The 12,234-nt window shown below is 45.8% G+C and overlaps 1 protein-coding gene across 1 annotated transcript; it reads left to right on the plus strand.

Moving 5' to 3' along the window:
• Window positions 1-3,413: 3,413 nt before the first annotated feature.
• HOXD11 (homeobox D11) lies at window positions 3,414-4,828 on the plus strand. The gene is made up of 2 exons (XM_059852337.1): window positions 3,414-4,020; window positions 4,593-4,828. The coding sequence occupies exons 1-2, from the start codon at window positions 3,414-3,416 to the stop codon at window positions 4,826-4,828; spliced, it is 843 nt and encodes a 280-aa protein (XP_059708320.1).
• The last annotated feature ends 7,406 nt before the right edge of the window (window positions 4,829-12,234 follow it).

The following is a 12,234-nucleotide window of genomic DNA, read 5'->3' on the forward strand; positions in this document are numbered from 1 at the left end:
GCGGGGCGCGCCCTGCCTGTGCGGCTCTGCCTGCGCACACCCACCCGGGCTGTCCCCTGGGCACACGTGTGCACAAGCGTGTGCGACACGCCGGCTGGGCGAGCAGGAGATGCACCCGAGTGAGGGGGATGTACTCCACGCCCTTCCACTGGATTATTTCGGGCGTCTTTTCAGGTGCCCCCTGTACCGGCTTTGCGGGTGTGTGCGGGGCGGGATGGAGCGGCGGGCACCCTCTTGCTGCGCCCACGTCCGCGTCCCTCCGTAGCAGGCAGGCGACGGTTCATCCCTTTATTTACTTAAACATAAACATCTTTGCATTTCCACCGCAGCCTAAACGTGATAAAGCCCTTCGAGGAGGCTCTCCATCCCTCCTCTTTTGATAAGGCTGCAAACGCAACTTGGTTTGTTGGGAATGGCTCTGGATGCCTTTGTGCTTCCTAAAAGAGCATAAATAATTAAAGTTTGGCAGAGAGGAAAAGCTTTCTTGCAGAACTGTAGTGGCAATAAATGAAATGACTCAGAATCTCTTCTCCAGTCGGTTTTTACGAGAGCTGCCAGACAGTGTCTGTTCACGTTCTCCAGATACTAGGGGCGCCATAACAAAGTTAAGGTCAAGTTAGTGTCTTATCTTGGGTGGCACAAAAATACCGCATCTTCTCCAGCCGGACCGGGTGTATTTTTAAGCCCAAACGTTACGCAAGTCGCCTTAATTTCCACGGAGAGCATTTGGAAATGTCTCTTGGACCTGAATACTTGGTGATTCCAGGCAACGATTGCAGATGTTTCAAGACGCCTAACGGTAAAGTATTCGCCTGATTGTGTACATGATGTGCATTTATGTTTCGATGCTATTTAATCTGCGTAAGGGAAAAGAAAAAAAGGAGGGGGGAGTGTGGGGGGGTGTTATTGTGATGTTCAGAACTGGGCTGGTACCGACCCCAGGGTGAAAGGCTCTGGCAGGCGGGGACCCCCAGCTCTGCCTTATTCCAGCGGGGTCTCTGCTGTGATATTGGTCTCACATTTCTCAAAATAGATCGTTTCTTAAAGGACTGTTTCCTAAAAGAGTTTTCGTATTAACAAATCGTCGCCATGTCTTTGAACTTGAATTAGTTGAAACCGGTTGGCTCCTGCGCCAAAATTTAATGGATGCTAGGCTTGTTGCATCGAAAAGAAGGTGAAAGATTCTGGCTATGGCGCAATTAGTAGTTTGAACGGTAAAGAAAATGAAGCTCCATAGGTTTCCAGAACCATCTCTCTTGACGAGATAGGAGATCAGAAACCTTGGTGGGGGGGGGGGCTGCACAATCCGAACGGAGCCCTGCCCTGCTTTGCTGCAAGGTCCAGGGTAATTAGTGACACAGGAGCCATTTTAACTGCGCAGACATCATTTTTGGGAGGCTGGTTTTTTGTGTTGCAGCAGAACCGAGAGGGCTCGGAAGACGATTAAGGGAGGGAGTGGTGGTTCTGTGCTTTGATTTCTAGTGATAAATTGCAACTTGCAAGAGTCTATCTGCTGAGAGCGAAGTGTGGCGTTTGAGGTGTTTGGCGAGTGAGGCACCAAAGCAAAAAAAAAAGAACCCAACTGTACAAAGAAAAGAGAAAAGGAAAGAAAGAGGCGGCGGTGAGGGGCTGTTAAGAATGAGCTCCATAATATCTGCCTGGCTTTGGTCTTTTTATTTTTAGAAAGGGCTAGCAGGGCTGCGGCATGGAAGCCCCTTGGGTAGCCCTCGACTGCTCTGGGGAGCCAGGGGATGCAGGAGGGGCAGTGCCGGTGGCGGTGGCGGCGGCGGGGCAGGGGGCAGGCTGCGGGGCGCAGCCCCCGGAGCCTCTCCGCATGGCGTAGCCGAGGGCGAGCAGGAGGCTCCTGAAGCAGCCGAGCTGAGTCCTCAGCGGGCACGGCCGCTTCGAGGAGCCGGGGAGCCCACAGGCCTTGTCCCCGCTTGCCCGGCGCTCTGTGGGGCCGGTTCCCCACCTGCCGGGCTCTCCGCTGGCCGTGGGGGCCGGAGGTGCCTTTGTGGAGGTGACGCGGGGCCTGCCGAAGCCTCCGCCCGGGCATCGCTGGGGTGTCCGGAGGCGGCCGTGCTCGGCCTGGGGAGCTCGCCCAGATACCGGGTTTGTTTGGGGAGAGACATGTGATGGAGCTGGCCTGGCTAGGCGGTATAGTGGCGGAAAAGACCCATTCCCATGGAGAGCTGGCAAATGTTTCTGGAATGAGGAATTGGTCGAGTATAGGGCTATTGCTGGCGTGTATTCGTTAGTCTCCTCTCTTTTCAACCTATGCGGCCCTGTTTGTGCTTGTCTGTGTAAAATAATATTTTAAGGAAAAAGGAAAATTGGCAAAAATGAGCCCTCGAAGGCAGGGCGGGAGCAGGGCTGGCGGCTGCTGTGCTTGCCGCCAGCTCCCAAGTCTTGCTTTTCCCTTCCAATGAAAATGAACATTTTGGTGGGAGTTGGAGGCAGGAGAACAGAGGTCACTTTGTCTGCTGCTCTGCTTCCCAAGGAAACCGTGCTTGGTGGACTTATTTTCCTGCCATAGCCCTCTGCCTTACAGAGAGCCCGAAAGTATCTCCCTTTCGTAAATGCGGCTGCTGAGAGATGTTCTGTTTGCGTATTTCTCATTTCAGTTTGGCGCCCTGACACAAGTGCGCAGTGTTTGGGCTAATAAGCGAGGGAAAACGAGGTGATCGAAACTCGGGCTTTGAATTTCGTGACCGGTTTTGATGCCAACTGTGGATTGCAGGAGCCGGGCGGGCAGATCCGGTCGTACGCTCGAATGTGTGAATGGGACTTGGCTTTCCTGAGTGAACCATCACCCACCCGCTCATCATCTGCTTGAGCGGCGGCCGGAGAGTATCGCTCCCTCTAAGGAGGAAGCGATCACGTTTCCGAGCCGGGGGTGCCCGTCCGTGAGCCCCCAAGCCCCTCTCCGGGGGCTGCCTTCCCCGACGGTGGCAGTGCTCCCCCCTGGCTGCCCGGGAGGCCGGGCGGAGATGCGGGCGGGGGGCTGCGAGCCGTGGGGCTCCGCGCCGGGCTCCGGCGGTGGGCAGGCGCCTGCCCGGGCGGCGCGGCCCCAGGTGATCCGCACCACCTACGTGTGTCTCACATCGCCTGCTGAAAGGATGAGACTTAAAACCGGCTATATTTGTACAAACGGCGAGCTCGCCTCCCCGTGCTGGGAGGGCTCTTTGGAGAGATCTTAGGAGCCTTTCCGAGGGGCTGATATAGATATAAGGACATTTCTACATCGCGTCACGTGACATAATTACCACTAGAATCAATCAAGATGAATTGCACGTCAGCACACGGTGGGGATTTTTTCTTAGTTGATCCTGTCCAAACCCTCTTGTGCAATAGATGGATCTTGTTCAATGCATTGAAGCCTCCTGGTTGCTTGCAATCGCAAAAAGGAAGACATGACTGAGTTTGACGATTGCAGTCACGGCACATCCAATATGTATCTGCCAGGGTGCGCCTATTACGTCTCACCCTCAGATTTCTCGACGAAACCCTCTTTTTTGTCTCAATCGTCGTCCTGTCAAATGACTTTTCCTTATTCTTCTAATTTACCTCATGTTCAACCTGTGCGCGAAGTGGCATTCAGGGAATACGGATTAGAGCGCAGCAAATGGCAGTATAGGGGCAGTTATGCTCCTTATTACTCAGCTGAAGAGGTGATGCACAGAGACTTTCTGCAGCCTGCGAACAGGAGGACGGAAATGTTGTTCAAAACGGACCCTGTCTGCGGCCACCACGGACCGTCTCCCGCCGCCTCCAACTTCTACAGCTCGGTGGGGAGGAACGGCATCCTGCCGCAAGGCTTCGACCAGTTTTACGAGACAGCCCCCGGACCCCCGTACCAGCAGCACTCCGAGAGCGAGGGGGACGCGGAGAAGGGCGACTTGAAAGCCCAGAACAGCACTTGCAGTAAAACACCTTCCAGCCAGGAGAAGAAAGTGACACCAGCAAACAGCGCCGATTCCCCTTCTGGTGAAGCTGTTGCAGAGAAGAGCAACAGTTCAGGTAGGTATCAGTAGTAAATTGGGGGCAAGAGTACAAGGCCAACACTTTGTCAAGCCGCATTTTATGTGCAATTTTATAAGCATCCAAAGGATTTTATATATCCTATAAGATTTCCTTTACCGTTGTAAAGCGTGTTTACGATAGGAAACCAATTTAGGTGGGCTTAAGGTATTCTTGGAAGAGGATATTAATTGTTATTAAATTGTTGATTCGTCGGGGGTAGACGGAGAGATTTCACAGGTAGTGCTCAGAGCTGCCTTCGGTTTAGAGCTTAAGATCTTCGTTTGTTTGGGGCGGGGGTGTGTGTGAGAGGAGTTTGAGAAACTTGGAATTTTTCCAGCCCATTTAAATATCTCTCTGTATTGCTCGAAGAGCTCTCTTTTAAGGAGAAGTTGGGAAATATTAGCTTTTCTTGCTAAGTCACCCGGAGATTATAAGAGTCAGGAATATTTTTTGAAGTGCTAGAGGGCTGCTTTTCGGGCAATGGGATATTATCAAAGTCTCTGATCAAACCCTAGCTGAGCATGTTCGTAGCAACAGCGTGAATCAGTTTCTTCTCTCTTGAATTTCAGCAATTCCCCAGCGATCAAGGAAAAAAAGGTGCCCCTATACCAAATATCAGATAAGAGAACTGGAACGGGAATTTTTCTTCAACGTGTACATAAACAAAGAGAAGAGACTGCAGCTGTCCAGAATGCTCAACCTCACTGACCGGCAAGTTAAAATCTGGTTCCAGAATCGAAGGATGAAAGAAAAGAAACTGAACAGAGATCGACTCCAGTATTTCACAGGGAATCCCTTGTTTTGAAAAGGAAAAAAAAAAAAAAACCACAAGAAAAAAGGAAAAAGAAAAAAAAGAGAAAAATATGTTAAAAAAAGCAAGAGAACAGGAAGAAAGAAGAAAAACAAAGAATACATCGGTCTCTCTGACCTACCATCTGAATGCAAAAGTTAATTTGTTTACTTGACACATCCACCCTGCGGAACTCAAAGTTTCATTTTCATGTGCAACTCCCCACACTGAATGGCCACTGGAGATTTCGGGGCTTGGCGGAGCAGATTCCTGATAAGGGGAAACTAGGGTAAATCCAACTGTCCACTCTCGAGTGTTTTTCGCCAAAGGTGCTTTTTTTTCCCTCTCCCACAGTGCCAGCAATGGACCTGCAGTGTGTCTGGTAGTTGTTGCTTACAATTCATTGAGTTCGGGGGGGGCTCTGTTGTTGCTTTTGAGCTAGGATAACACTTTCCTCCCTTTAAGTGAATGCGGTTTATTTAAGAGATGGTAAATGTACGCTCGCTATATATAAAATATATATATATATGTTTCTATTGTCATCCAAAAGCATGGGCCACTGTCTTTTTCATGTGAATAAATGGTTTCTAGTAAAGTTAAGGTTATAACTTCCGTGCACTGTATGGATTTCCATCTCCGAAGGATCCTAGCGTTTTCCGGGCTAGAGCCAAGTTCAGTTAAATAATAATGTGAGGAAGCCTACCCGGTTTTTTTAAAAAGCATTTTAATTAAGTAATAGTTCAGATGCCTAACTCTCCTTTGTAGGTATGCGTACCTTCCCCGTTCGCTGTGAGACCGAGCCAACATGGCTGTCTGCAGACCATCACTTCTGATGGTGCTACCATTGCTATAAACAACGAAAAAGGCTTTTCGTTTAACTGGTCAGGCTCCGAATAAGCTCAGAATCCCCAACGCCAATGACTGTTTACTTGTTAGTGAAGTGCAAGGCAGAAAGACTGAGGGCTCCAAGCGAGTCAGACAAGAGGGAGCTATAAACAATTGGCACTAGTTGGGGAAGGAAAAAAAAAAAAAAAAAAAAAAAGAAAAAGAAAATTAAAAAAAAAAAGAAAAAAAGAGAAAAAAAAAAAAAAAGAAAAAAGAAAAAGCCACCCTAAACCAAAACCACAAAACCACCCCCAACACTTGGGAGCAGAGGGGTGGTTCTCTAAACGTGCTTGCCGGGCAGGGCGAGCGGAGCGCGGCGCTGGCGGGAGCGGAGCTGAGCGCGCTGCCGTTCGCGGCGGGCCCCGCCGGGGGCCGGCACCCGGAGGAGATCCGCTCCGCTCCTCGCCGCTTTATCTTGCGTGACCTGGCTGGGCTGTTTACAAAACCTTGAACTGTCTAGACAACACCATAAAACCCGAGGTTCTAAACAGCTTAATTGGGTTATATTATACACCTTCTGGTGGGCGAAAAAGAGATTTCCGCAATGTGCAATAAAGGCGACGAGTGAGAAAAGAATTTGGCTTTTTTGAATGGGACGAGGTGGCTCTCGCTACTCTCGCAGGCAGGGAAGGAAAAAGTGCCAACCAAGTCAGGAAAAACCGGAGAATTCAAAAAATAGAGAAATAGAAGAGGAGGGAGACATGACTAAAAAAAAAAAATTTTGAAACACTTTAGCAAGAAAAACATAAGTGTATGCCTTTGAACTTCCAAAATGTCAAGGTCATCACCTTTAACCTTTCTGAATAATTAGGCGCCTTAAGGTTCCTCTGTTATTTTCAACCACCACCCACTCTCTGTCTCACTCTCTCTCCCTCCCTCCCTCGCTCTCTCTCACACACACGCACAGCCACACACACACTTTTTTACCGCATAGCTGGCCATATTAGCAAATGCATCATAACGCAAAGAAAATCCCGGCTGGGTCGAGGTGAGCTCTCGGCGTCGTGCAGTGAGCGTGCCCTGCTCCAGTCCCTGCCAGCTGGAGCACAGGGGGCTCCTCACTTCCCTCTCTTTCTCTTCTGCGCCCTGGGAATTCGACCCCCCAAAAAATTAATTTGTTCTTTTTTTTTTCTTTTTTTCCTTTTTTTTTTAAGCTCATGAGAAAAAGAGGGGTTTGCTTAGAACAAAAATAGTAGGAAATGTCTCGTAATTTAGGCACAAAGACTATATTTCTCTGCGGTCTCCCCACAAAGCCCATTAATTAGAAATGCGCGAAATCGCGGGGAATTCCTCACGGCATTTTGCCTGACCTTATAGCCAAATTCTCGCGTGTCTCCCGATCCTTAATCCACAGGGCGAGAAGGAGCCGTTTGGTTTTCTGTTCCCTGCAGTGCTTTGACAGTCTATCTCAGCCTATTAATACGCCTTCAAAATGCCAAGACACCGCAAAAGCGGGCCGCGGAAACCGAAACACCCCAGCACTAATCTTGCTTAAATGCTCAATGATAGCGGTGTTAAGTTTCTATGAAAAAGGAAAGGAAGAAGCCCATGACTGGGAGCGAATTGAGCGGAGGAGAAAGACCTGGAGAGGAGAAAATTCCCGGTGTCTGGCGGGCAGCGGCCACAGGAGGGCGCGCCCAGGCGCTGCAATGCCGCAGCCTCTGCTGCTCCGGTCTCTTTCCCCCCTAATAATAATTCCACTGCTAATAAAATATCTAATATATAAGTAACGATAAGATTTCAGGGCCTTCCAAATGAGAAAATAAAGCATCAAAAAGATTTATTAAACAAATAACCCATAACCGTGACGTGCTGGAGAAATATGCCACTTTAAAAGAATTTTTTTTTTTTGGTCGTAATCTTTTATAATGCATCCGAGCTTTAAAAAAAATCCCATAATTTTAGGAAAGGAAAAAAATCAAACCCCAAAGATATTCAGAATTCGTTCCCTAGAACGAAAATCTATCTACTCCTTTAAGGACAGCCTTAACGCGGGTGGAAAAAAAGTAATATAAAAAACATGCATTTCCACAATTTATTTTTGATTCTTACTCGAGGATTTTCTTAGATAAACCTCTAGGTACAGAAAATATAATGTTAGAAACGTATTTTATTTAAAGGCGAGATTAACATTAGCTCCTGAGTGTGCTTATTTTTAAAAGAAAGGCAGAGAGGCTAAAGAGAAAAGATATTTTTAACATCCTAACATCACCTTTCCAAGACATTGTTGAATGAAGTCCCTCTCTTTAAAAGTGCTATGGAGATCTATTAAAATGAAAGTAGAGCTTACAGAATTAAAGTCATTCTTATGAATTTCTTGGACGTTCTCCAGCAACCGAGCATGTTCTGTCTTTCTGAGATTTTGTTTTGTTTTGTTTTATGGTTTTTTTTCCTTCCAGTGTGCACTTCTGGCCAGAACCTGAGGAAAGAAAGGATTTCGCTGCTTTCTGCTCATTTGCAGAATTCATCGAAATCTATTTCATGTTGGCTTAGCCATATTCCGCATTTTTTGAAGCCCAGTCTCTCGTGAACGCATTTGTTGGCACTTTGTCTGCTGGATTGTTGGTGTGTGGTTTGTTTTTCTTTTTCCTTTTTCTTTTTCTTCTTTTTTTTTTTTTTTCCTTTTTAGAAGTTCATTGTTAACACTTTCCTAGAAATAGTCTTTCCGGCGGTAATAAAACGGCATTGTACAATCCAAAATCCTTGGGATCCCTGACACCAGAGGTAGCCCTTGCAGGCAGAGCCGTATCCCGGAGGAAAATGCCCTGGTCTCTGGGTGGACGTGCATTTTCCTAGGGGGAAATGTTTAGCGAAGTTTTGGTGTTTGTTTTTCTTGGCATGAGAGGGCTCCTTGCGAGAGCCCGCACCAACCCCGAGCCCATCAGACTTCATACTAGGTGCTTAAACCCCTCGCAATTACAGTGAGGCCGAAGTCAGAGAATGTGCACGGGTGATGAGAACCTGGGTGCGCTGGTAATTTTGGAAAATTATATCTATACAAGAGAACATGGATATGCCGCTTTCTTCCTTTTTTTTTTTTTTTTTTTTTTTTTTGGAACCATTGTGTAAATGTGATGATTCTGTGTGAGTCTGTAACCTCTTCTATTTTTCCCTTTCACGCTTTTCTCAGTTAAATTTCTCTAGATAGAAAAGATTGTGAGCTATTTCCAAATGTCTTTGGGCTTGCCCTTTACATACAACGAAAAGGGCATTTGTTTATTTTCCGATTAAAATATAAATGCGGCAGGAATCCGCCGAAAGATAAATATGCAGTACAAATACCGAGGCTGAAGGCTGAACTGGCCACCAATATACACGCTAAAATCTCATCACACTCAGGCACCATTGTGTGCACAAAAATATGGATATGCAGTAGGAGAAGGGCTGAGGTTTAGGGCGAAGCTGAGCGTACGGTCAGTGCTAGTGTGCGATCCTTACGCTCAGAAATAACACCTCTGAAGAAAAGATCAGCGTGCTATTTTGTTTATTTTATAGGCTTTCATATTTGGAAAAAAGCATAATGTCATCAGTATGTCGTGTCTGTCCCCTTACCTCGGTCAAAAAAATCTAGAGAATCTGAGCCCAGACGCCGATTCATTCTATGAAAATACGGCACAGGGAAATCTGGGCAACGTGACAGTTGCTTTATTAAAAGAAGAAAGATCACAATATCTTACTCGATTTTTTTTTCTTTCTTAAATAAAACTATTCTTCAATGTCCCTGCAATTTAACAGGGTGGCATAAAATATACAGTCAGGGCGTTTAAAGACACCCTAAATAAAATGGTGAAATCAAGTAAATCAAAGGAAATTTACTAAAAGCTTCCGGGGTTCCAGCCTATTTTAAAAATAAGACATTTCTCGCAATACCTTTGTTACTGAAGGCATCTGCAAAATATCTGGCTTCTTCCGTACCCCTCTCCCATCCCCCTCACATAATGGGACACAAACACAGCAAATTGCAACTATGAGAATGCTCGGCACGGCCGAGACAAAAACATAATCATATCACCAGTAATAAGGTTCAGGGAGATAAGGCAGTGAAAATTAAGCCCTGCTGCCACGTCTGGTAACCTCCAGTTTTTAGCCCTGACATTTGCTAGAGGAGAAAACTGTAATGTCCACCTATGCTTTATTACAAACAGTAATTTACATCTGCATGGACCCATTGGTCGGGGCATTTTTTCACCCTCGTTCTAAAAAATATGGGGCTCTGAGAGCAAAACCTTTATATTAATGTAGATTGTATATCTCATTTATTGCACAATATTGATTTATTTATTAATGTTAATTACTTTATTCCATTTTAATATGATTTAAAACAATAGTGACATTAAATGCCCAGAGCCTAAGTCCCCAGTTCCCCAATGGCTCTCGCATGTTTATTCAACTTCTATTTACATCAAACTTAAACTTTCTACTGTTCATTTTCAATAAAAAATTGCTGCCCGTTTTTAAATCCCTCATGATTTACCGTGAGCGAAGGGTCTTATGGAGCCGTGTGCCAGTCCTGAACGCAATATTTAAATTACTATAATCACAACAGTCATCTGAGTTTCCGTGTAGTGACATGCATGAAATTAATATTTTCAATTACAAAAAATCAAAGAGCCCTCATGTCTAATCAGGAGCCCAGAATTCAGCTCCTCCAGCAGCAGCAGCAGCAGCAACAGCAGCAGCAGCAGCAGCAGCAGCAGCGAGGCCGGTGTGGAAAGCAGCTCAGCATTTGCTTATTGTTTTAACTTTACTGTTGGGCGAAACCCGCCGCAAACCTCTGGGCTGATACTTTCAGCTGGGATATTTCTGGGTCCCCTTTTCTTACAGTGTAAATAAAGATTATGAAAGAACGATTTGATGGGCATAAAATTCCTGATTAGATTTAATAGTCAAGTCTTAAACTGCGTCAAGAAAAATAGTATTTTGTTTCTTTAAACTCTGTGGGTTGTCCAGGCTGTTGTTGAAGAGGAGGAAATTGCTAGAAGGCGAGGAGGGGGGGGACGCGGCGCTCGGAGGGAGCGTCGTGGGCTCCGCCGCGGCTTCTTCCCCGGCGCAGGCGAGTCTTAGCCATGGCTCTGATCATGATCTTACGTGGCCACCGCGCCGCAGCGCCCGCCGCTCGGCTCAGCCCGCGGCGCCGGCCAAGCGTGCCCGGGGCGGGCAGGGGCTGCGCCAGGCGCAGGGGATGCTGCCGAAAGAGCCTGCGAGCAGCGAATATTACGAAGGAAATATTTAAACTCTCCGGCAACCCAGGAGCTGGAGACTGCAGCTATAAAAGACACTGGCTCTTAACCTGACAATGATGTTGTATTTGAACAGCTGCGATAAGGTTTTAAAAGGTCTGTCTCATTGCCACCACCGCGAAATTTTAAATGGGGTTATTGTTTCCAGCGGTCTAAAGTGTACGGTAAAGTACAAAAACATCCAAATGCCAGGAAACAGAGGAAAATTCAAACCCACGCTGGTGGAAAACGCATGTTTGTAAGTGTGCGAAAGACGCATTTAAATTTTTAAAAATCCTTTCACGTGCTGCCTGCTCTTGGGGATCTGAAAGGGTGTTTTGACGGTAGAAAGGCCCAAAATAAACAGGCGAATGAATCCCAAAGAAAAATTATCAACAAGTTCACTTTGTGTGGATGAGGGTCCTTGACACATGAGTCCCAGATAAGAAATACCCCAGTTTGGAAAAAAAAAAAAAAAAAAAGAAAAAGAAAAAGAAAAGAGAAAGGAAAGTAAAACGATAAAGAGTAATAAACAGTTTCTACCGCCACCATTTAAAATGTAGTAGCTGCGGGTGCAAATACGGCTAAGGAGTGGGAGGAAAAACAATAAAACACGTTTAAAATGTTGGGACGGAAAACTCTGATCTGCCATGTAGACAGTTACTGTTGCCTTCTGTTGGTTGCTTTCTTTGCTGTTTGTTTGCTTTATGATACAGATGCATTCATCATTCTTACAAAAAAAGAAAGAGAAAGTTGCTTAAAGGAGTTAAAGGAGTTGCAGTGAGGATATGAGTTTCTGCAACTTTTTTTGATGAGCAACACTACAGAACGAGAATTTTCCTTTTTGATGCTTTCGGTTTGCAGGGCAAGAGAAAAACCCACTTTTTTTTTTTTCTTTTTTCTTTTTTCTTTTTTCCTTTTTTTTTTTTTTTTTTTTTTCCCAGGCGGTCGGGAGAGAGCATTGTAAAATAATTTTAGGAATGTGGCTTCCCTATAAAATTCGAGTTATGACAAAAGTCCACCTTTTAATATTTGACGATTTGTGTTAAAACAAAAATTGACCTTCTCGGTTAGCAGCTAGGAAAAAAATCAATAGTATAATTTTCAATAATTCATAACGCGAACGCCATTATGCTAAATCTTAACTATTAATCTTATCCTTTACAAAGTCTCGATTGATTTGTTAATAAAATATCTTCCCGTGCGCGGCAACAGAGGGTATAACTCTTGAAAAAGCTTCAGAAGCAAGAAAATTACCGAGTAGCCCGAGAATGTAGATGAGGGTTTTATTGATCGCCCCTGATTCTCCCTAATACG

This window comes from Haemorhous mexicanus, chromosome 8 (assembly GCF_027477595.1).
Source record: "Haemorhous mexicanus isolate bHaeMex1 chromosome 8, bHaeMex1.pri, whole genome shotgun sequence".
Taxonomy (NCBI): Eukaryota; Metazoa; Chordata; class Aves; order Passeriformes; family Fringillidae; genus Haemorhous; species Haemorhous mexicanus.

Coding starts and splice junctions, on each gene's coding strand:
- HOXD11 (XM_059852337.1), top strand. CDS start 3,414: ATGACTGAGTTTGACGATTGCAGTCACGGCACATCCAATATGTATCTG. Junction 4,021..4,592: donor AGAGAAGAGCAACAGTTCAG/GTAGGTATCAGT, acceptor CTTGAATTTCAG/CAATTCCCCAGCGATCAAGG.